At 41.0% G+C, this 25,622-nt stretch overlaps 2 protein-coding genes across 2 annotated transcripts in view; both read left to right on the top strand.

The window, feature by feature from the left end:
- ESM1 (endothelial cell specific molecule 1) overlaps positions 1-25,622 on the top strand; it is a 242,738-nt gene that overhangs the window by 38,988 nt on the left and 178,128 nt on the right. The window lies entirely within an intron of this gene.
- Positions 1,546-25,601, top strand: LOC104579121 (chondroitin sulfate proteoglycan 4-like; the record flags this gene model as incomplete). The annotated part of the gene is made up of 9 exons (XM_010226718.2): positions 1,546-1,713; positions 2,183-5,746; positions 6,611-7,081; positions 7,878-8,054; positions 12,377-12,575; positions 15,138-15,269; positions 19,708-19,880; positions 22,752-22,935; positions 23,483-25,601. Coding segments are annotated over 9 exons (7,122 nt in total), but the record flags the coding sequence as incomplete, so codon positions are not given.

Genomic DNA, 25,622 nt, shown 5'->3' with positions numbered 1-25,622 from the left:
ACAGGCATCTGGGAAAACACTGCTGTTCTGGAAGACAGATACTAACCTGAGCTGTCTGTTCTGGTTGTTTTTTGTTTCCTTTGTATTTTCATGGATGAGCTGCATGTGACAAATCTTACAGACCCAAATCTCAGCTGGACACTAGGAAACTTTTTTAGTCCAAACAGCTAAAACAGACGTCCTAGCCCTAATGCAGGGACCTCACCAATCTCAGCTGGTATAGGATGTGCTTGCTGCACTTTTCCTGCTAGGACAAAATTTGCACTTCAACTTCACGTTTTTTCTCATAGAAAGATATGAAGCTTCATTTTCTTGATAGGTTGTTTTGCAGTTGGGATGTCCTGGGAGAGGTGTACATAAAATGTGTGGCAGAATAAGGACCCCTTGCTTCATGTCCAGGGTTCCCAAGTGCAGGTGTAGCACAACAGGGGAAAAGGTGATTTTTTTCCGCCTTGTTTTCAGTAGTGCTTTACAGCCAACCTATAAAACTCACTGATGCAGAATATTACTGAGACCACAGCAAGCACTGTGCGTTTTGTCTGAGGAGTTCCTGTTACACAGAATTGGCTCTTCCTGTCTTCGCAGTGGAGATTTGTTGTTGGCAAATAAGCCTACAACTTCATCATGCAGACATGAAATCTGCATTAAATTATTTCCAACAAGAAGTGAGCATGGAATTGTGATTCCAGGATATCCTCCTAACAATCCCTGCATAATGCTGAGAATACACTAAATCTAGTCTGAAGTGAGAAGTGCTGGTTAAAAAGCAAAAAAAAAAAGAAACATAAAACTGTTGTTTCAGTCACCTTCAGCTTTGATGTTGTTTTTGATTTGTGTGCATTGCTTCTGATAACTGTGAAGTGAGTCTGAGTTTCGTTTCTTGTAGATTCATTTCTGTTGGTTTTGGAACTAGAGAACAGGCAGAGTTTTTATTGCTTTGTATTTTGGCTAGAGAAAGCAAGAAAAAGATTATTTGAAGTGTAGCCACTTGTTGAATTTGGTGAAATTTCTAAAAGCAGAAAGCGAAGGCTGATTGTGAACTATAAGTTATATATGAATTTTGTAAGATGCTGGTAAAAAGAGCTAGCTTGGACTAGGGGTCTCCTGTCAGGAGGTTTCACAGATGAAGATGTGTGCGTGTGTCCGAAGAGAGACACTTGTCAGTTACAAATTAATGCTGGCTTTAACAAGGAAAACATGTGGCATGAAAAATAGTTGGAAACAGTAAAAGTATCAAAAGGAAAGTATTAAATATGCTTGCCCTATTCTTTGGATTCCTTGTGGGAACTGTTAGAAATAAATTATGGGGGTTGTGCTCTTAAACATCTTCTCAAGCTGAAGAATTTCAGTATGAAGAAAAGGAGATTATGCCGATTGATGCTTCTGATTTTACTAGATCTGAGATCTATTTTTATATATGTATTTGAGTTAGAACAAATAATGGAGCTGTTATGTGTATTTTTATATTTATTTAGATAAACATAAGAAAAAGATTTGTGTGTATGTATGTGACTAACACACCTGCTTGCTTTCCCTTTTCTCATTTTAGTATCATTTTACGGGGATAGTTTTGTGGAGATGAAGATGGCAGAAGCTTTCTCTCGAACATCCCTGCAGTTGCGCTTCCGAACAAGCAAGCCACATGGACTGCTTTTCCTTGCAGCTGGGAAGAAGGATTATTGTTTGTTGGAGCTACGCTCAGGAAATGTACAGGTGTGACTTAAAGCTAAAATGAAAAGAAGGCGTGTGTGGCCTGCACTGTTTAGTGTTTTTACTTAAGCTATGGTCTGTAAAAATTGTCAGTTTGTTTAGAACAAAATGGAAAATTCAAATAATCTAATTAGTTCATGCTTCTTAAGGACTAAGTTTCAGATTTGATGACGTTAGCATCTCAGAAACTGTTTTGATCCAAGTAATAGCTTTTGAGGTAAGTTTTTCCTGGAACATTATTGCCACCCGGGTTCTTGGAAATTATTGATCCTAGCAGAGCTGGAGAGACTTCTGCAGCTAATCAGGTCAAATTCAGGATGACAAGTAAACCTATACAAAATTTTAATGTGATTTTATTTAAAATAATATATTTTGTAAGTCATATCATTATTAGAGAAATTTCTGGAAGTTGATAGACTGTTCTGAGAAATACAGCTTTGGATTTTCATAGTTAAATTTCTGTCTCTTGCAGTTGAGGATTAACTTTGGAGTTGGGGAAGAAGTACTGCATTCTCAGCAAAGTTCTCGGCTGAATGATTTAGCTTGGCACCTGGTTGAACTACACCATGAACTTGATAATGTCACACTGGTAATTGATAAATATGACAGAACTAGTGCAAAAATGCCTGGAATTCTGCATGAACTAAATATTGATCATGGTTTCTACATCGGTGGTGCTAGTAAACTGGATGTTCCTTATCTTGATGGAGCACTGCCCAATTTCCGAGGATGTATTGATGGTCTGACATTTAATCAGCTACATATTCTGATGTCCCTTAGGCCTTCTCCTAGCTTTAAAAATGTCCGTGAAGTTTCGGTGGGATGCAGTGATGAGTTCTTTGCAGGTGAAGATGAGCCCATCAGTTTCTTCAGTTCCAGATCTTATGTTTCTTTCCCACTGTGGAACGTTGATGATGAGGGAGTCTTGGAGTATGCACTACAAACTTCAGCTCCACGTGGCCTGCTGCTTTATCATTCTGGACAAAGAGGAGATTTCATTGCAATGGAAATGGAGGATGGCTTAATTAAGGCCTATGTTGGAAATCATCAGAGTAGAACACAGCTTTCCTCTCGCAAGTCAGTCAATGATAGTCACTGGCACTACATTGAACTGAAATTTACTGCAGAATACGTGCAGCTGACATTGGATGAAGACACTGTGAAAACATTGTTGCCTCCCTATGGCAATCTGCCACTTCTGAAGGGGCCTCTCTTTGTAGGTGGTGTAGATGACAGCACACGATCAGAAGTGGTTAAGTTAGGGCTAGCCTCAGTGTCTGGGAAGTATGCCAGAGGAGGGTCCTTCAAAGGTTGCTTAAGAGACCTGAAAGCCAACTCAGAAAGGAAATCATTGAAGAATGTTCTGGTGACAAAGGATATTTCACCTGGATGTGAAATGAAAAACACTTTTAATACAAACCTTTCTTTAAAGGCAGATGTAAGGAATCCTAATGTGAAAGCAGCTCCAACATTTGTCATCTCCCCTGAAAGTTCCCCTTCCCTGAGCAAGGAAGATAAAAGCCACCTTTTAGTTCTAAATAACTTGACTGTGCTAGAGGGTGGGCAAGCTTCACTCGAATCTAAACATATTAAAGTCGGCTTAGACTTTCAAAATTCAGGGATTCATCAATCACAAATCCTTTTTGAAATAAAGGAACCACCCAGTCATGGGGACTTGAAGTTAGATGCTGAACCAGCGCGGAAGGTGAAGTCATTTACAATGCAGGATTTGTGGCAAGGAAAGATTCTTTATGTCCATGATGGCTCTGAGAATACTTATGATTATTTTACTTTCTCCATTTCTAACAGCAGTGAAGAGGTTGTGCTTCCATATTTGCAAGATAACAAGCAGCATGTCTTTAGTATTATTGTAATTCCAGTAAATGATGCTCCTGAGATCACACTTCCTGAGGGGAACTTACTAATTCTGTTGGAGAACTCAAAGAAACGTTTGACTGGTGATATAATAAAAGTTCTAGATAGGGATACGGATTCTGCAAGTCTCAGTCTTTCAGTGCTCGGAAACCTGAATGCAGGTGCAGGGTTTTTAGAACATTCCGAGCATCCTGGAAATGCTCTCACTACTTTTTCTAACGAGGACTTAAGAAAAGGTGATATTTTCTTTGTCCACACAGGGGTCAAAAACTCAAGGATTGTTCTGAGGGCAAGTGACGGCGAGAAAGTGAGCAATACTGTTGTATTACGTGTCATGGCAGTTCCTTTGGATTACAAAATTGTCAACAACTCGGGAATAAAATTACTCCAAGGTGCTGCAGCTCTGATCACACCCAGGCATTTAGCAGTTGAAACAAATGCCATCCTGCAGGAGCTGGAGATACGGTACGAGATCACTGCACCGCCCCAGTTTGGGGAAGTCCAAAGGCAGCTTTCAAGAGGGAAATGGAAGCAGGTCAGCTCTTTTTCTCAGCGCTCTGTTCAGCGCAACCGTGTGAGATACTGTAGCACTTTTAAAGAAATTCAACCAGAAAATGTTACTGAACAATTTAAATTCAAGATTAGCATAGGAAGCAGAATCAGTGAAGAGTATGTGTTTCCAATCAAAGTGAGATGGTTAAGGTATAGTTTATTGAAATACACTCCTCTAGAAATTGAAAAATCAAGAAAGAAATACTTGAATTCAGATAATCTTTATGCTGCACTTGTGGATCTAGACATACTTGAAGATGAGCTTCATTTTAAATTACTGTCCCTACCAAAGAAAGGACAAATACTTCTTAATGATCAACCTTTGAAAAAAGATTCTGCTTTTAGCCAGAAAGACATTGCTGATCAAAAAGTGGCATATGAATTAATCAGCAGACATCATGAAGACATCCAGGATTCATTTAGATTTCTCATTTCTACTAAATATCTGGAATCAAATTTTTATGAATTCATCATCAACATCAAATCGGATTTTGGAAGTGTTATTGTGACTAACAATGGCTTGACTGTTACTGAAGGTGAAGGAGAATTCATAACAAGCACAAAATTGTTTGTGCAAACACTGGGTAATAAAACTTTCCAATATAAAGTTATAAAGTTTCCTCAGCATGGGAAATTAAAACTCATGAATTTTTCAGGTTCATTTGAGAGTAGTGATAATATCAGCACTTTCACTAATAAAGATATAATTGATACGCGCCTTATGTATGTGCATGATGACTCTGAGACAGTGTTTGATGAATTTCTTGTCAGAGCTTCCAGTGAAGAGTCAGGGGAATGGATAAACTCTGTTGCAGAAACTTTGTCAGTAGAAATTAGCTTCAATATTTCTGTCCAGCTGAAAAATGATGAGAAACCAGTACGTGTAATAGATAAGGTATTTGACATAGTGAAGAATGGGCAGCGATTGTTAACTTTGGCAGATCTTTGCTATCATGATCCCGATTCTGATTTTGATGATGGACAGTTGCTGTATACAAGACGTGGCATTCCCAATGGAGATTTGGTGCTAACCAATGATACATTTCACAAACTCTATCAATTCACACAAGAGGCTCTGGAACAAAAGCAAGTCCTGTTTCTACATCGCGGTGCAGACGTGGGGCGTTTTGTTCTCTTTGTGACTGATGGCAAACACTATGCATCCTCGCTGCTAGAAGTCAGTGCCACAGATCCTTATGTTAGGCTGGCAAATAATACAGGCTTGTTGGTTCAAAAAGGAAGAGAGGAAACTATTACAACAGCTAACCTTAGTGCTGTTACAAACCAAGATGTTAGAAGTGATCATGAGATTAAATATGAGATCCTCGCTGTCCCAAAATATGGAAGGATATATGTAAATGATCTACAGATGGATTCCTTTACTCAGCTTGATCTGAGAGAGGGGCATGTGGTCTACAGGCATGATGGCAGCAACAACCTTACTGACACATTTAACTTCACAGTCCATGCTAAAGATACCCATCTGGATGCTGGAGTGCATATTCGCATGTATTTGGAAAGTCATCAGGAACCACCAAGGATTGTGAACAGTAACAATCTTGTAGTTGAAGAAGGAAAACGAGTTAAAATCAGTACTGGAAAACTGCAGGTAAGTTAATGATGTTGTCTGTTTCTCCAAGATCTTATTGTACCATGCTGTATCTTCTCTATACTTACTCAGTCACAGCAGATTCTTTAATCTCTCAATTCCACAGAACAGTTCTTCTCTGACTCTTTCTCCCTGCTCCCCCGGCTAGCCTGTCTGTGTGCTAGATGCTGAATTCTGGAGAGACACTGATGCGAGCAAGCTTCCAGTGCTAGGAAGGAGAAACAGCTGTATTAAAGAAAGAAAGGCTGACCAAAGGCTTGGACTGGTTCTTGAGGAAGTTAAGCTTTGGAGAAGTTGCACTCATATATTTTAGTCACGACAATTATACATATTGATGTTCGTGTTTCATGGATAACTGAGCTGGTGGTAAATGCTGAGGGTTACATTTCCTCCCCTTTGGAGCTAGCCCAGGTAACACTTATTTGAGGATTGGATTCAAAATTTTAAACACATCAAGCATGATAACCATCAAAACTCGCAAACAATATGTTGTTTCTGTTGGATTGGCCCTTTCCTATATTTTTCATGTCTCGTTTTACAATAACCACCATGAGGGAGCTTGTGCAACACATTGCAGACTAGGAAATGTTTCCTTTAGGAACGCATCTGCGAGTCTTAGGCGATCATTAATGCCACAGCATGTTGCTATTCAGATCTTGCAGTTACAAAACGCTCTTATGCTATGTTATTTAACATGTCTGCTTATAACTACATTATATAATTCTGTGCGACCCAAAGAAGAAATGCCAGGTAAGTAGGTAGGCAATCTCAGCCTTAAAAGTGGGAAAAACAAAACAGGAGAGCATTAAAAGACCTTCTCTTCCTTTTGTTTAAACAATTTTGTGGTATGCTTTTAATTTTAAGGTTGTTCATGAAAACAGTTCTCCATCTGAGATTGTGTTCACAGTAAGAGAATTTCCAGAACATGGATACATTCGGAAGTTTTCATCAGAAAAAAACTCTGCTGGCTCTGACCAAAAGCCAATTTTGACATTCACACAGCAAGATATTGATGAGGGTAACGTTCAATACGTGCAGACAGTTTCTGACCAACTAAGTGATCACTTTTCTGTGGATGTGACCAATGGTGTCCGAGCAGTGAGTGGAATTGGAATCTCTGTAGACATCATCCCTGGAGTGATTCCACTAGAAGTGCAGAACTTCACAGTACTGGAAGGGGGTTCGAAAGCCCTGCTGGAAGATTATCTAAAAATTTCTAGTAGACACTTTGCAGGACTCAGCTGTGATGTTATTTTAGTTGAGCAGCCAAAGCATGGATATGTTGAAAACACTCGCGTTCCTGGAGTAAAGTTAACCAAATTTACCAGAAAACAGGTAAGGTGTCCGCTTTACTGCAGTCACGATGAGTTCCTTTTTTGCTAAGTGCTAAATAATAATCCTGTATTGCTAAATGCTTGTTTTTATTTGCAGTGTGAGGAGGTGATGGGATGTGGTAAAATGCGCGAGTTTGAGCTTTATTTTGACCAGAGACCTTGCAGCATTTGCTGTCAGGCACTTGGGGTGGGCAGAGTGGTTGGTTGTTACAGCCAGCTGTGCTTCCCGGTTCACGCTGGTCACATAGAATAGTGTGCCATAGTCACAGTAGGCTGAGAGGCCACGTGCGCTCAGGCAGAGTTGTCACGCTAGGTGCTCTGGAAATGTAAGGAAGGCTCTGGGTTTATTTTGAAAGACCCACCTGGATAAAATGATATGAACTGAACAAGGAATTGGGAGAAACTTCACTTTTAGGTCTTGTGTTTGCTCAGAGAGAGACTATATGCGTATAGTAAGATAATTTTCAATCCAAGAAACAAAACTATATATATCACCATCCAGAAGTACTCATCATTCTCCGTTTAGTTTCCAAGAAATATTGTGGTAAATATAGTGAGATTTAATTTTTCATTTTCCTTTTAGGTGGAGGGGGGGAGTGCATAGATGGCACAGGCGAGCTGTAGAATTTGCTGTTGAGACAGAAGGGAGATAGAGGGACAGATATGAGTGTAAATAAATTCTTAAAGGTCATAAAAACTGAAAGGTTGAGTCAAGAAATCTCCTAGATATGAATGCTTCTTTTTTTTTTCCTTTTTTTGAATGTCAACTATTACGTTCAGGTCATTCTATTTTTCAGGTTGAAGAAGAATTGATCTACTATGTGCATGATGACAGTGAGGAACCGACAGATAATTTTACTGTTATAGTAAATTACACAGAACTTTGGAAACAAAGTTTGCCCCAGACTTTATTTGTAACTGTTATTGCAGTAAATGATGAAGTTCCTGTTATAAAAGTTAACAAAATTCTTCAGGTATGTTCATCATCATCTTAAAATATTGATTTTAAATGTGATATCATTTAATTTCTGTCATTAATGAATATTACGTGTATATCTGGTGAGGTGCTCAATATAGTAAAAGGTGGTCCTAATATTTAAATAAATTATTGTTAAGTGTATTGTTAAGTATAAAGGTACTTTGTATTCAGGCATATTCTAGCCATTATAAAGAATGTTTTCTGCTATTGTAATGTAAAGCAGGCTGTAAGTTTACTTAGAGAGCTGTTTGAGCTTTCTTTTAATCTTGAAGATACATGTGAAGTCTTTTAGATTGACATTGGGCTTGTGGCTGTGGATACTTGGATATAGAAACTGTTATTCTAACTTTGGTTAACTTTCCCCTTTCCTCCAGATTCCTAAAGACATTTTATTTTATTATTTTTTATAAATAATATATTATTATTTTATTATTTATTTTATTAACACCCTACCCAATAATCACAGCTATTTTGTAATCTTCCAGTATTGTAAAAAGTCAGGCTTGGTTTCTTCTCACATCTCTTCCTGTGGTGTCACTCCGGACACTTTTTCTGATTTCCTGTGCTGTGTCAAAACACAAAAACACAAAACACAAAACCCTTTGGTTTTGGATGATCATTTGTGTTCTAGTAGCACACAGTAACCAGAACAAATTTATTCTGGACACTGTACCCACATAAACCAAAAAGTCTCTGCCTGAAAAGCCTTTCACTCTGAGATGTGACAGCAACTGTGTGACTGTGAAAAGCAGAATGAAGTGGTGCAGGTCGGCTGATAAACCTGTGGTTGCAGTAAACCAGCTGTGAGGCATCTAGCCAGATAAGAGTAGGAGTAGATATTCAAAAGAAGATAATCGGGATACTGGGAGGCTGCATCGTCCCTAGTGCTGCATGGTGCAGTTTACAACTTGGTGGCGCATCAAACGTATTGCTGTAGTGATGATCATAGCCTTGTGTTGTGTATATAGGCTTTTCACGTGAGAATTTCTAAGCCGTGAGGCTGGCAGCGGTGTGCAACTTCATGGTAATCACAGAGTCGCAGAATGGTTGAGGTTGGAAGGGACCTCTAGAGATCATCTAGTCCAACCCCTGCTCCAGCAGGGACACCTAGAGCACATGGCACAGGGTGGCATCCAGGCGGGGTTTGAAGATCTCCAGAGAAGGAGCCTCCACAGCCTCTCTGGGCAGCCTGTTCCATGGCAGCGACCTGTGGTAATCTGCAGATTCCTACAGCACAGGGCACTGTAGCTCTTAGATCTCTGCCCCATGCAGAGGCTGCTGACAGAAGGGCAGACTCTCCGTGAAGCCAGTTTGTGTTACAGAGTAAAACCTGCTGCAGATAATTACAGTGGTACCAATAGACAGCAGCACAGTGGGCAGTGATGATCATCTCGTAGCAGATGAGAAGACACATGGCCTGTTGGATTTTTTTGCCTCCTTTCTGGTGTGTGCCTGGCTTTGAATCACAGTCAGTTCATGGACCCAAAGCTGTGCAGTGCAGTGCTGAGTTCTGCACAGTTCTGGCTGTGAAGTGCAGACTTCCCAAGAATGAGGATAACGCAGCTTAACCCAGCAAAGCTGGTCCCCAGCGCAGAGCATGCAGTCCACCTACCCACAGCCAGGTGATGCGCTTGCTGTGGTTTTCCTGCTCAGGAATAGCTGCCGAGGGAAATAGGCCTTGTTTTTGCAATGAGTGGGTACTAAAATTCACAGGTAAGTAGGATTCAGGTGAGTCCAGAAACAAAGCTAGCAGTCAAGCTGAATAGTGTGTGCGTGCATGTGTGTGTTCAGAGCGAGTGTGTGTATTCAAGTTATGTACTGGGAGGTGTGCATCAAGATGATCCTTTTTCAGAGCAACCTTGCACATCTCTCATACGTTGGAACAAATGGTCCTGCTAGATGCTGAGATGAGCTGAGCAATCCTGTGTAGGATGATACGTGCTGACATTCATGTTCTAGCCAAGCAGTTTGTCCTCCTCAAGGATACGGCCAGTAGTGAAAGCTGAGTAATAAACTGCATGTTGCTTTTAAAAATGCAGTAGCTCTTTTAGACCTTATCTTTTGAAAGGTCAGAAATGTACAAAATATACAAAAGTGTAAAATCAGGGACCAATTCTGTGAACACTGAGAATATCTACAATATCAATATCTACAGGTATGCCTACCTGTACAGGTACAGGTAGAGATGTCTTATTCAGAACACCTTATTTTTAAAAAGAGAATGCTTCGATTTTATGCCTTGGATTTTGTTTATTTTTTAGATGAGATCCAGTTCTGTATTTTCCAATGCCTGCATGTCTTTATTTTGTGCACACTCCTCTTCAGTAGGGCTATTTGAGCTGCCTGAAGTTTAGCATCTCAGAGTTTTTGCAGCTTTTAATCTATAAAGAGTTCAAAAGAATAGATAAGTACCTACATGCCACTTGGTATTGAGAACTAGGTTCCCTTGAAGATCTGTGGTTCATGGCTGGTTATCTTGGCAAGGATATATGGAAGTTAACTGGGCTTTGTCACAGGATTTCAGGTCAAATGTAAGAGGTTTTTTTTTTTTTTAACATGCTCAAGCATTTACGTTAGTGTAACACATGAAATGTAGAAAGTTTTACTGAACAGCGAGTCTCTGTAATGTATCCTAAGAATCCTTGCATTTAAATCAAAGCATTTCCATTAGAAAAAATAGTGCTTGAGGGAGGAATATATTGAGTAAGTAAATTTATACAACACTTTACAGTTTATTTCCTGTAGTTTTGTTTTGGTGTGTTTTATAGAGAGGTTTTTTTGGGAGGTTTAGGGGGGGGGAAGAAATCTGATTTTTAAAGAAAATTAGTGTCCTGCCCTTACTTTTTCTATTTATGTATGGTTTTTAATTATCTGAGAATGCTGCTCTGAATGACTGTACCCTTTTGTTGCCACAAGAGGGTAGTAGTTTCCTATAACTAGAATTTTATTCATTTTCTTTTTCAAAACAAAACGCAAACATTGGGCATTGGTTGTTTTTTTTTTCCCCTTTAAATCATTCCCTTATTAAAATGGCCGAGTATATAAAGCATGTAATGGGATATGTAACACAAAGGGAGCGAGAGGCAAGCCGACAGCTGTGAGCAGAACCGCTCCATGTTTTCCTAGCGGGCAGGGTCACACACCTTTCTGGGGACCATGCTGAAAGTGTTTGGCAAATGCAAAATTAATGTAATGCTACATCACAGAGATGGAACAGAGAGGTTTCGCGGTGTTCTTCAAGGAGGGCTTGATCCTAGATGTTGAAAATGAGCTGTTTGTACAGCATTTGCAGTATTCTGAGTGGCTACTTCCCTTTTCAGTTCATGTATCTCCATTCTTAGAAGATCATGTTACAGGTCACAGAGGACCTCAGCATGTGCAGTACTTACACAGTATTTTATTTTTTTGTTTATGCCTGTTTTTGCAGTACAGTAATACAAGATGACATGGTTGAAAAGCTCAATTTTTTGTTTAATAAGAGAAACTGTTTCTACAACTTATGGAAGGTTAACAAGAGTTAACAAGAGTCTGTGAAAGAAAACAGCTCAACTCTTTTTTTTCAAACTAGTTTTCTTAGTTAGAAAACATGTATAACTTCATTAGAATATCTTGTTTTCAGTGGCAAAGATTTTTATGGTACAATGTGGACTGGAATCCTTTTTCTGTTGAAGTATTGTGGCAAAAACCCCAATGACTGTTTAAAAAGCCAGTATTTCATCCATAGTTTTCATTAAAAAGTCACATTGATACTTAGGGGAAAATCTGTGATTATTGGGTTTTGATTTTGGAAGCTGTATAGCTTCCTTTGTCAAGGATCATGTATATTTTTAACCTTTGCGTGTGGTATTACTACCAGATACTTATTAGAAGTGCTGCAAGGCCCTAGGGATAGAAGAAAGAACAAAACAGTAACAAGACTTTAAAGACTCAGGCTTTAAAATTATACATGCAAAAATGTACTGCATGAAATGAATTGACACTGATGTGGATGTGTTGGAAAAGAGTTGCTTGACTCAGTTATGAAAATACACTTTTGTTATGTTTGTAAGAACTTGGAGCGTGCCTGACAAATAGAACACTTGTGTTGCTGCTGTCTAAAGTCCAAACTGTTGTTGAATGTTTTTGCTAGTATTATTTCATGGTGTTGTTTTTGAAAATCATCTGCCAATGTTAACCATTGCAATCCATGATCAGGAATTTGAACAGTAAGGAAGGGTTATAGCGACATACAGTGAAAATCTGTAGTCTTTCTTTGTCTTTGTATTCCCCCCCCCCCATTTTTCTTTTGCATGAGTTTCCCTTCTTTAATTTTCCTAGGTCTGGGTGGGTTCAGTCACAGAAATAACTGTTGACGACCTCTGTGCAGACGACAAGGACTCCTCACCGTCCGAACTCATGTACACCCTTACTCCGCCTAGCAATGGGCACTTGGCTCTGAAGTCTTCTCCAAACAACAGCATCCTTAATTTTACACAGGCTCATATAATAGAAGGGCGTCTGGTATTTGTACACAGTGGTATGTGGTTCAAAAAATACAACCTGTGTTACCAGAATACTATTCTGTTCACTGTATTTATGCTTGGGGATGTCCTTGTACTGTCACACATAGCAGGTCAAAAATATGGCAGAAGTGAGTCAAGCTCCTTAAATTGTGGTTCCAAGGGAGACTTCGACATGTAAAACTTGTCATGATGGAAAGCTGGAAGGAATATGGTAGTCTAGATTTAACTGAATCCACTCAGTGCTTCAGAAAGGGTAAATGCACATATGCAGCCTTAGGAAATGAATCTATATTAAAAGAATTAAAAGAAATAGGCTTCATTTTTCAGTTAGCTAACATGTAGGATGCACAGTAAAACTGAAAGGTAAAACTGCCCACCCCATATTGCTGCTCCTGCAGCCGCTGTCTCTGCCACTCACTGTCATGGCCGGTGCTTCAGAAAGGACTCACCATTTCGCTTTTTCTGCTTTCTCAGACTGGGGTTTTCTTTCCTCATTCTTCTGGACAGTTGCTGGAATTATACTGATCTTCTTGTCCACAGCCTTGTCCTGGGGCCTGCTTGCTGTCATTACTGTTCTTTCCCCTGTCAGAGATATTGTTCTGTCCCTCATCTCGGTTGTTTGTACAATGTTGTTGTGTCCCTCCTCTTGGGTCTTTTAGTGTATGCCAACTTCTTTGGCTATTCCTAGGAAGGAGTAGCCCCATTTCCTGCCCCTCGCAATCTGGCTTCTGCTCCTCCTGCTCACTCTCTTTCCAAGGCAAAAGGATTTTAGGGCTGAGGTTGCACTTCTGTCCCCTGGCTACTCCTGAGATCACTGATCACTCTAGCAGTCGAGGATCTAGCTCTGTATGTTGCAGTGAGTCTCTGTCTTCTGTCTGTTTAGTGCTGCAAAAGTACTACTATGCTTTTGCTTCCAGGCCTGTAGTATTAATCTCTCTAAAACCTTTTTCTTCATCTTTGCTCAGTGTTGTGAATTGTAAGTTGTTGCTTACTGTGTGCTGAGTTGCAAATCTGGTGCTTCGTTCTCAAGTTTTATATTTGCTTCCTCCATAATCCCTGCATATTCTGCCAGCAGCATAAATGCAGACTGTTTTCCTTTTGGGGACTCTTCTTCCAGCATGCAAACTTCTTCCCTTGTTCGCCCTTTCTGGCACTACAGGGCACCTTCCCACCCATATTTTGCCCTAAAATCCTGCCAGTGGTTTCCTCAGGGCACTGCTGACCTCAACTCCTGTCAGCTCTCTTTAAACCTCAGTGTCTTGCAGTGAAGTTCTTGCAACCCATTCTGGCACCCTTTTTTATTATTTCCACTTAGTTATGACTTTAAAGTGAGTTATTCTGAAGTACTATATGCTGCACCCAGGTAGCATTTAAGGATTTAGTTCTGTTTCTGACTGTGTCAATGACAAATTTCTGATTATTTCAGTCAGAAAATTGTTCCTCATTAGCCAAGAAAGCAAGGAAAGCTAAGTAAGCACTTTGCCTCTCAGCTCGAGGCAAAGCCTGGGATCCTCATTGCCCTTTTAATTTTTTTTTATCAAGAGAAAATAGAAAATAAAAGCTTTAAAATACAAAAGAATTGGCTTGATAGTTTAGAGCTGTTTGCTGTAGGGATTTGTCAACTATAGTTTCCTAGGCAAACTGTTAGCTCTAGTCAACTTCCCTAGGGCAGTGTTTAACTATAATCTCAGAACCAACATGGATTCTTCTGATATGTTCAGTTATAGTTAAGCACGGAGTGCCGATCTTTATGTAAAAGTGCATGGAAACCTCGCATTTTAGGATAGGTGTTCATGTAGCAAATGAAGTGGAGGAGCAACAGTAATTGTTGGGATCAGTTCACGTTGTATTTTTTCATTCTCTTTTTCTACCTAAATTAACAATTATAAAGCACTGGGCACCTCAGAAAGTCACTGAAATATATTTTTACAGGAATTCATTCAGTGTCCTGGAACTAATTTTGCTAGTGCTTATGCCATACCATGTACAGGCCCTAAGATTAAAGCAGAAAAATTATTATGAGCTCATGTTACTTCTGACATAGCTTGAGCTGTGACAGCATAGCCTCTTCTACAAAAGCGAAGGGGAACGCGAGAAAAGGAAAGAATTAAAGGAGTGATTCAGCTCCCATGCTAAATCTAAACCAAAGTGAAAGCCCGTTCTAGTTGTTTTTCTCCCAAAATTACATCTCTGCCAAAGTATGGCTGTTTAAGTGCTCAAGTCCCTCCTAAGATAAAAAAGGAGGAGAAAACTTGGGTCAGTGTCTCCCCAAGTTTAAGCTGGTTTCAGCTTCACGAGGTTCAGTGAAAGAAGGGGCAACCTGCTGGTTTACACCGTGGGATGTTTTCCCTTTGGTTTGAGCAATAGTTGATGGTTCTTCCTTGGGATGCTGTTCTCTGTATTATGATTTTATTTAATTCTTAGTTAAGATACAGAAATACTGATCACAAAATGGCTGCAGGATGACTGGTTCTCTTTTGCTGTGGTCAAAAGCAAAATGTGCACCATGTATTTTTGTATATTTTAGATGAAATATGGCAAAATAAAAGAATAAAATTATGTTTTATTTTCTGCAGGAGCAATGTCTGGAGGCTTCAGTTTTCAGGTTACAGATGGTTTGAACGTTTCACCCCGACAAATTTTTAGCATCACAGCTCGAACCCTGATACTTAGCCTGGAAGTGAACAAAGGACTTGGAGTCTTTCCAGGTTTGGTGTTAACAGATTATCTTGACTTCAGTATTTGAAATAATTTCATAAACTACCATATATACAGTTATTTGTAAGATAGCCATCTAACAATATCTAGCAATTTATTAGTTGTCATCTGTCTGATTTTTAAAAAACCAGTTATGTAGTCTGATGTTCCTACTGGTATGTAGGCTTTAATTTCTTGATTTGCACATGCACTGTCAATCAGTGATGAAAATGGGTAGTGGAATATGTAAGTAAGTGCAGTGTGACAGTAACACTGTCTGCCTAAGCACCAAAAAATCCCTATTCAAGTTAATTTAAAAGCTCACTAGTATATTCATAGAAGTAAAGATGCCAGGTGCTCATTAGACTATTCTGCCTCTCTCAACTGGCTGTGATTTTACCCAGCAGAAGCAGGGTGAAGCCTGTGACTGTGGGATTCTGACTAGCACACTCAAGCTAACCAGCATGCAAGTTAGCTATCTTATTTGAGCAGAGTTATGGGGAGTAGCTGGGACTCAGTGATGAATCAGAAAGACGAAATAACCTTGATTCCTATTTGTGCATTTGGAAGTAGCTGGGTCAGGAGCTTCATATTTGTTTTAATGAAATCCTATTCTGGTAGGAATTGATGAGTTGTCTCACCAGAGCCACTTCCTGCTCTGCACTGTCAAGAGTAATCCTTCACTGAGTTAGTAATCTAACATTAAGTACAGGATTAAAAGAGAAATTTAGTCTTCAGATTAGTCTGGTATCAGCAACATCTTGTGTCATACTTCTTATGTAGATGTTGTACCTCTTTTTTTCTTTGAATGTGGTTTGTGCAACCAGAGAGGTTCAAAACTAAGAAAGCTCAATAGCTATTAATCTATGCCTTGATCCTAAGCAGAAAAGGGGTACTTTAGTTTCTTAAACTTCATGAATATAAGCTATATTAAATAAGGGCTTGCATTGAAAGCCACTTAAACACAGGCAACAAAAAATGGGATTGTGGCAGCATGATCTTCTAATTCAGTCAATATAAATGGGATTCAGATAAATCCACTTACAAGGCTTATTAATCTGTCTGTGATTTTGGTGTGTAAGGGTGCCTCAGGCACAGAGGTGTACAGGAATTCTGTCTTAAGCCAAAGATAATTGTAGGAAAAGTATGCCTGATATATTTGCAGAAGAAAAAGTCTCTAAACTTTCTATTAGTTCTCCAGTTTGGAAAATATAATATTTCTTTCAACATTGAAAGCTGTATTCATCTAGGCCTACAGCTTGCTGAATTCTCCCTTACACTGAATTAGTAATATTCTTTTAGTGACAATAAAATTTTTTCTACCTTTTTCACCTTTTTACCAATTAATAAAGATGTTCTGAATCTGTACAGGTTTCACTGAGCAGATGCTGGTATTGATTATCATGCTGTTCAAACAGTGGGAGTGCCAGCTGCTCATCCACCCATAGACAAAAGTCCATGTCCTGCTATATTTTATAGCACTGCTAGAAATGTTAATTTTGAGACAACTCGAAGGATTTTCTCTACAGGGAAGTAGAACCTGACTATGTTGTGAAGAGCTTGCCATGTCCTCCTGCCTGTTTGTAAACTCTTTTCTCAAGCATGTTGTTCTAAAATTTTGTTAGCACTTGCACTAGTGTCCTGTAGAATATGTAGCAGATTTGTTTATGCAATTTATGGATTTCTTACGCCCAACAGAAGCTTGTTATATTCAGTAAGCTCACTAAATTCATAGATACATGACTTTTTCCAACATATACTATATAACTGAATGTGATTTGCTCTCTTCAGAAAAATCGATTGCTCAAAGAAAGAAGGAGCTGAGTTGCTATCTGAGGAGAGACAGCCTGAGTTGTAGTTACTTGGTTACTCAGCTGTCTGAGCCAGACAGTAGACGAGAGGATCCATAGCTGTGTAGCAATGATGGAAAGAATGGTCCTGCCAGAGTCATCTCCTTACTCTAAGAGCAGACAGTAAAAGCAGATACCAGAATCATTAGGCACTGATAGTGATGCTGTGCTGCCATGTTCTGCCCGCATGGTTTAGTGCCACTGTGCTCTGCACCGCCTATGTCTTCTTCCTCACCCTCTCCCTTTTCACAGAGTTTCTGTGGTTTTCCTTGTGTCTGTGCTCCCACGCTTGGGATCAGACCATGTTCTAGCTTCCTTTTCCTTTGCTCGGTCTGTTGGCTAGTGACGCCCCTCCCTTTCATCATCAAATTGCCAATCCACAGTGCTGATGTGCTGGAAAAGACGTTCTGGTCTCAGTAAACAAATTGGGAAACAAGAGGCTGTCTGGGGGAGGATCCCATTTCATGGGAAGGGGTGAGAAACTTCAGTATCTGGTAGCCCTAAGCTACGTTTCAGCCTCTGCTGTACAGCAAGACGCTGGCTCTCGAGTGAGATCAGGTCTGTGAGGGACAGTCCAGGGCTTTGTGGCATTGAGGCCTATGCCTCCGCCAGCCCCTGTCCTCTGCTGCGATGGTGGCGTCGTGACTGGAGCATTTGCCATATGAGGACAGACTAAGCGAGCTGGGCCTGTTTAGTCTGGAGAAGAGAAGGCTGAGAGGAGATTTGATCAACATGTTCAAGTACCTGAGGGGTGATTGTAGGGAGGATGGGGCCAGGCTCTTCCCCGTGGTGGCTGGTGACAGGACGAGGGGTAATGGGTGTAAGTTAAAATACAGGAAGTTCCACCTCCATATGAGGAAGAACTTCTTTACTGTGAGGGTGACAGAGCCCTGGAACAGGCTGCCCAGAGAGGTTGTGGAGTCTCCTTCTCTGGAGATCTTCCAAACACGCCTGGATGCCACTTTGTGCCATGTGCCCCAGGTGTCCCTGCGTGTGCCAGGGGGTTGGACTAGGTGAACTCTAGAAGTTCCTTCCAACCTTAAGCATTCTCTGATTCTATGTGATTCTGTGATGCGGAGTGGTGTCGTTATTGTGAAACCTGGAGCAGTACCAACCATCACTAGGGCATAAGCATTTCTGAGAGTTCCTCTATCTTGGTCTGTTAGGACACTGGGCCCTGGTTTGCATAAGTGTGAGATCACTGAGAAGCTGCTGTGTGGTGCAGGTAACGTGGGCTGGTGAACTGTCGCTTCTGGCTCTGCATTCCTGAGCACGTCTGCTACGCGCACAACGCGTGGCCGCCCTTCCGCACCGCCTCGGCCCACAGAGCAGGGAAGGCAGGGGAAGGAGGGAGAGGGACATGTCTGGAATTAGCTGTGGTTCAGGGACAGTTCTAGACCTGAGGGATTGCTCTGCTCTTCTGAGGAATGTGCATGCAGAGAGGCATGGGAAGGTGAAAGGGGGAAAACAGAGCAAGAGAATCTCGTTTTGTTACAGCTCTGTTTCAAAGCAGATGTAGTTTGAAGCAAGGCCGAACTACATGTAAAAAGGTAGAATCATAAGGTTATCAAATGTCTGCAAAACATTCCCATTCATGGCTTTGCTTGCGGCGTTTTTTCTGCTGAATATTATAGCAGGAACATGTTTTGTGTTACTCATCTGTAAAGGTTATGCTTTATTGGAGGTTGGCTGATAATTCAGACTTCAAAGATTATATACGGCTAGTGTCTGAAATTATCTATTGATACCTATAAAACTTGTTGCTAAAAATAACAACAACAAAAACCCCAAATACAAGAATGGAGGCAGAAGTGGGAATGATGAGGGACTCCTAGGGTTGTTCTTGCCTGTAACTTACTGAAATCTGTTGTTCTTCCAAATGCATCACAATAAGCATCAGATTTAGTTGCTGAGCATATACCAGGAGGAAAGATTACATCAAAAACAGGCTAAGTAAAACTGCTACTATTTTACAGCCCTGTAATTGCTGGGAGAGCTAGCAGTAAGAAGAATGTCTCTGTTTTTGTCAAAGCCATGTCAAAAACTGTCTTGGTTTGGCCTAAATTCAGAAAGTCCTCTACAGTCTTAAAGCCAGAACACACTAGATGTGCAGTGTTAGGTAGTAAAAGAATTTTGTTACCCCCCTCAGGCTCCATCTCTTAGTAATATATGCTTTCTATTCAGACCCTTACTGGTATGTGTAATGCCTTCCTGTTTTTAGTTCAGTGTTTGTTTAATGATAATCATCTCTTCATATCAATAAAACATAGTTCAGATTGCTGGTATTTTTTGATTTTGGTTTATGTGTGTTCACTGGAAAACTGCCGCATTAAGACTTCTCTCAGGCAGACGTTGCTGAATCACCCTGCCTTCAGTGAGCAAACGGGGCTACCAAAGACATTAGCAAAGGTGTCTTCAGCTGGAATCTGAATTTGGTTCTAGACATTCGAAGGTAGTTAGGAAAAGAAGAAGACTGATTATAAAATATTATATATTTTTAAAAATTAAAATTGTAAGTACAATAATTAGATGAGTTGTGCATATTTGTTGTGAAAAGTTGCTGTTGCAAATCTGAATTACTTTTAATTCACATCTTTAGGATCCAGAAAACCTATTTCACAACATGATTTGAAAGCTATAACCAATGATGTGACCAATACAGGAAACAGAACTATAACTTTTATGATTGTTACTTCCCCCAAACTTGGAAGGCTCATCAGAGTAAATTCTGATAATACCACTCAGGAAATCCTCAGTTTTACACAGTCTATGGTAAGCATTTTCCTTATAGTAGTTCTGGGGTGGATTGTTACTTCAAAGGCTGTCAAGTTGCTTGTTCTTTGTCTTGTCCATTTATATCTGTTTGGTAACCAGGCATACGTGACCCATCAGTGTAATTGCCCAGATTTGCCGTGTCATTAAATATGTGGCATCCAGTAATGAATGCAAGGGGAGCCTTTGTTCCCCTCTCCTTGGATGTTCACAGAGCTTTGGCAATTTCCATGGTTCTGCTTCCAACAGTATTTTTCAAGAAGAGTTGTTCTGTTGCCATTAACCAGCAGTCAGAGGTTGGAAACTTTAGTATCTGGCAGAAGGAGTAGCCTTCTGCCATGTGAAAACTCCAAGCATCGGATTCATTCAGGCTATTTGCAGTCCTCGTTGTCCCAAGTGGACTTTTATTGACTTTATGGGCTGTGATATTAGGTGTTTAAAGAATCTCAGCTGTGATACAGAGTTCTGTACTTGAAAGACTAAGAAGTGACAGCTTATATAGCTTGATGGAAGATGTCTTTTGAGAAAGCGCAACTGAAAAAAATGAGTTACATCTGTTTGCAGAGTCTGAATATAACTCTCCTCTCAGTAAACTTTTTAATAGGTGTAAATAGAAGGAACTCAATCTTCTGACTTTATTGGAGGAAAAGAGATAATTTGGTCCTAATCTGCATTTAGAGATTAAGAAAGGCATTTGATGTAGTAATGGAAAAATTAGAAAATCTGTTGGCGAGAAATTGAAAATTGACTGCTAAAATCTAGAAACAAGGTTCACATTTTTAACAATTACAGTTAACATTTGACTTTGAAACATCTTCACCAGGGGCTGTGGTGAAATCTCCACCTAAGATGTGCAAACCAAGGTGAAGACAGGGTATTTCTGTATTCTAATTCCATTATGTTTTGGGCTGTGGTGCAATAATTACTGAGCTGAGTTCTGTGTTTTACATTATGAGAGAGATGCACCGTATAACACCACCATTCTTTTCCTAAAATCTATGCTTTTCTGAATGTTAGATGAAACACATGTGAGATTTTATCGCATCAGCCTCAATTTCATAGTCAATAAGATGGGATGTTTTTGAGAAAATTGACCCTGTAAGCCCTGCTTGCTACGTGATAGCAGCGTGACGTTAGTGGGGCTCCTGCACCGGTTCCGGACAAGCTCTGTCCATCACCATGGCTCGTGCTCCGCAGTGCTGCCGTGCTCTGCTGGCTGGGTTTTGCTGGGCAAGCTCTGTCCATCACCATGGCTCGTGCTCCGCAGTGCTGCCGTGCTCTGCTGGCTGGGTTTTGCTGGGCAAGCTCTGTCCATCACCATGGCTCGTGCTCCGCAGTGCTGCCGTGCTCTGCTGGCTGGGTTTTGCCGGGCAAGCTCTGTCCATCGCCACGGCTCGTGCTCCGCAGTGCTGCCGTGCTCTGCTGGCTGGGTTTTGCTGGGCAAGCTCTGTCCATCACCATGGCTCGTGCTCCGCAGTGCTGCCGTGCTCTGCTGGCTGGGTTTTGCCGGGCAAGCTCTGTCCATCACCATGGCTCGTGCTCCGCAGTGCTGCCGTGCTCTGCTGGCTGGGTTTTGCTGGGCAAGCTCTGTCCATCACCATGGCTCGTGCTCCGCAGTGCTGCCGTGCTCTGCTGGCTGGGTTTTGCTGGGCAAGCTCTGTCCATCACCATGGCTCGTGCTCCGCAGTGCTGCCGTGCTCTGCTGGCTGGGTTTTGCTGGGCAAGCTCTGTCCATCACCATGGCTCGTGCTCCGCAGTGCTGCCGTGCTCTGCTGGCTGGGTTTTGCTGGGCAAGCTCTGTCCATCACCATGGCTCGTGCTCCGCAGTGCTGCCGTGCTCTGCTGGCTGGGTTTTGCCGGACAAGCTCTGTCCATCGCCACGGCTCGTGCTCCGCAGTGCTGCCGTGCTTTGCAGGCCGGGTTTTGTTTTTCACACCTTCCAAGCGCATGCCATGGAAATGGGTCTGGAAGGTTTCCCGCCGCGCGCTTGTGAGCTGTGCCTGTGAGGCGGCACCGTCTCAGGTGCTGATCTCTTTGGCAATTACAAACTGACACAGGCCAGTATTTGCCTGGGAAGCTGCCAAGGATTTATTAGGTAGCTGTCTGCAGTGAGAATTGCATCTTGTACGTATACTTACTTCTCTGAAAGTTTACTGCTGAATTCTCTTTTGAATCTTAGATCTTCTATGTGAGACTGACAGGGTTTTCTTGCAAGGGCTTGGAGGGACAGCCAAAGCAGGAACAGGGCAGACTAGCGCCCTTCTCCCTTTCTCCCAAGATAGAGAATGTTTCAAACTGTCCCATTGGCTGTTTGGTTATAAAGGAGGAGATATTTTCATGGTCACTGCATCTCCTTCAGGTTTCAGGTGTCTCTCACCTAGTATCTTTTGCTATCTACCATGAAGCACATGATCCATCAAAGTCGTGTTTCAAGTCTTCGTTCTTCGTACATTTTCCAGAACAGTTAGTCCAGCCCCGGTGGTATTCTTAGGAAGGAAAATCCCCTAATCATATGGCAGTCTTCTCTAAACATACAGTCTAGCTGATCTCCTTCCCATTCACAGTCACCATAGCTAATTCGATACAAGTTTTTCAGTTTACGTTTGTGTTTTTAGCATAAGGCATTTACCAAGCATTCTTCCCAGTAACATTTTCCCTATCTTCAAGTGTGTTTGTTGGCCAGCACAGTTTTAATCTTCAGAGAAAGAGAAATATAAAATAATCTCTTTATGTAAGTTATATATACAGTCGTTATGCATGAACTAAGGTCCACAGTCCACTGAACAGTTTTCTTAAGATTTTTTTTTCTTTCCATCTCTTTATTTAAAATCCCTTTCCTCTTGTACCTGTGGCTTTCTTTATCCTCAACAGGTAGATGAAGGTGTGATCATGTATGAGCACTTACAAATGGAGGCAACTGACTGGAGTGCAGAAGACTTCTTTACTTTTACTGTCTCCTCTCCACCATCAGCCCTGGACCTCCAGGTGTTCCATATTGCCATCTCGTATGGAATTACCAGGCACGATCGGAACAGTCGTCTTCTAGCAAACACAGGTGAAGATGCTGGGCTCTTCGAGCCTCCTAATTGTTTTGGTTCTCTCTGGTTTCCAGTGAACAAGTATTTAAGCAAAAACATAAACAAAACAAAACAAAAAAAAGGATAATGTTTTGCAGTAACAAATGACCAGAATACATTTAGCACAGAGTACAGTGTAGGTAGTGCCTTGAAAGACTGCACCCACTACATCTTTAAAAACATTAACTGCATACTTCTGATCCTTGCTATTGTTGTAGTAGGTATCCTCCATTTTGCCATAATAGCAGGGATAATTAAAGCACCATCTGGAGCTGTGAGATACTGATATTTCTCTAATTCTGTTCCGTGCATCAATAGAAAATCTAGCCTCTTGTATTTAAATTTGTGTTTAAAAATAGTAGTAATACGTTTCTTACCATGACACATGGAAATCAAAGATACTGTGAAAGAGAAACGTTTAATTTCACAGCGAGCATCATCTGTATTTGAAATGCCTATCTAATTTCTGAAATATTGCAACTATAAAACATTTGTATTTTAAAATTCTGATTTCCTTTCTGATAGGTGCCGTAGTACTGGAAGGAGGTAGAGTCTTAATCAACAGAACAAAATTAGATGCTTCAAATCTACTGATTAAGCTGCCTGAAGTACAGCGTTCCATGTATGAAATATGGTATCAGGTTGTATCTTTACCCCAACATGGCACGATTGTTGTTGGAGAAAGAAACATCACCAAAGAGAAACCTAACTTCTCCCAGTACATATTGAACAAATTTGGAATTGTGTATGTACATGATAATTCTGAATCACTCACTGACAATTTCGTTTTTGCTGTGTGGTTAAACCTAAAGAGCAAATCTGCTACAAAGCCTCATGGTGAAGTTTTAGAAGAGACGTTTAATATCACTGTTGTTCCAGTGAATGACCAAGCTCCAGAACTGAGGACTAAAATGCTTCACTTGGAAGTGCTGCAGGGAGATGTTTCAGTACTGGGGCCAGAGAATCTGAAAGTTGAAGACCTAGATAACACCCCAGCTGAGCTAAAATACACAGTTATTAGTAAACCTAATAATGGTTATTTAGCAATGAAGAGCAATCTTAGTGTCTCCATACAGGATTTCACACAAGCTGATATTGACAGTGGCAGAGTTTGGTTTGTACAGGATGGCAGTTCATCCTCTGGCGTGTTTTATTTCAGTGTAACTGATGGCAAACATCGTCCTTTATACAAACTTTTCAGTCTTGAAGTCATACCAATTGCTCTTGTCCTGGTAAATCACACCAGTGTTGCACTGCTACAAGGCCAGACATCTGTCGTTATTACTAATGTTCATCTAGCAGCTGTCACAAATGGAAGAAGCACTAATATCATGTATGAAGTAACTCAGCCACTCAGATTTGGGCACCTGATGATTGAAAATGAGGAAGTTACTAGATTTGAGCAGGCGGATTTGTACTCAGGAAGGTTGTCTTACCACTTGACAAATCTCACTGCATTTGAAGAAGTACTGGAGTTTGTGCTGTTCACTGAAGAAAGTAGTCTAGCAGGACAAGTGCTGAACATCACGATGAAGCCTTTAGTACAAGTTGCTCCCGACGTGCAGATCTCAAATCAAGCAGTTTACAGATTCAGAAGCAGTGACCTGAATGCTTCTGAGCTGGCTAATTTGACAAGCAGTAATCCTAGGTTTGAAGTGATAGTGCCTCCGTTTCATGGAAGAATCATAAAGAGGAGGCTCATGAATGATGCAGTGTTGGAAGATACTGTGGTGTTCACCCAGACTGACATCGATAGAGGTGTTGTGCTCCTAGACGTAGATACAAATATGACAGGCCTTGATCTTTTAAATGACTCCTTCACTTTTATACTCAGGGCAGATGCTGTGCAGCCTGCTGTCGGCTGTTTCCAGTACTCCATAGTGCCGCCTGATCCTCTGCTTGTGCAGCGTTTTACAAGTGAAGTGCCTTTCCTAACCAGCACGATCACTTTGAAGATTCCAACTACCTCAAAGGATGAGGCACCAGTTTCCTCCCACAATGCTGAACCTTCTGTAGCAGCACATGGTGTACCAACCAGATGGCAAGGTCGTGATCGCTGGGGAGATCTACGCAAGGAAGATCCATTGCCTAATCTGTCAATGGCAAAAAATGGATTCACCGAGGCTGAGAGCACAATCCAAGCCAGTGGTAGGAGTCCCAGCAAGCAACCTGGTGAAAGCAGCAACCCTTGGTACATCATTATCCCCCTGGTCCTGGTGTCTGTGCTGCTCATTATTGCTGTTATTTCTGTGTGTGTTTTGTTATTGTGTCAGAAAAAAGAGAAGGCAAAACCACTTGTCAGAAATGAAATGGATGCCATGCTCAGGAGTCCAGGCTGCGGTCCCGAACGGAGTGTGACGGTACCCACTGTTACAGTGACCCTTCTTGCCAAGGGGGCTGAGAGAAGCATAGCCACAACAGTCACACCCAGAAGAGACGAACAACAGATGCTTCCTGCAGTTGTTTCTCCACCTGTAAAACAGTCCTTGCAAAACAGCTGGTTAAACCTTGATCCTGAAATGATCCAGTACTGTCGAAAAACAAACCCAACTTTGAAGCGCAGTCAATACTGGGTGTAGTTCATGGCTGGTTTTGGTCATGTGAATAGGCCTAGAAGGGAAAGGAGATTATATATTACTGACATATTATTTACTCTTTATTTTGC

The sequence above is a fragment of the Tinamus guttatus genome, unplaced genomic scaffold (genome assembly GCF_059628265.1).
Source record: "Tinamus guttatus ecotype Peru unplaced genomic scaffold, ASM5962826v1 Tinamus_guttatus_pri_ptg000444l, whole genome shotgun sequence".
Classification (NCBI taxonomy): Eukaryota; Metazoa; Chordata; class Aves; order Tinamiformes; family Tinamidae; genus Tinamus; species Tinamus guttatus.
This window is presented reverse-complemented; position numbering and strand designations above follow the sequence as displayed.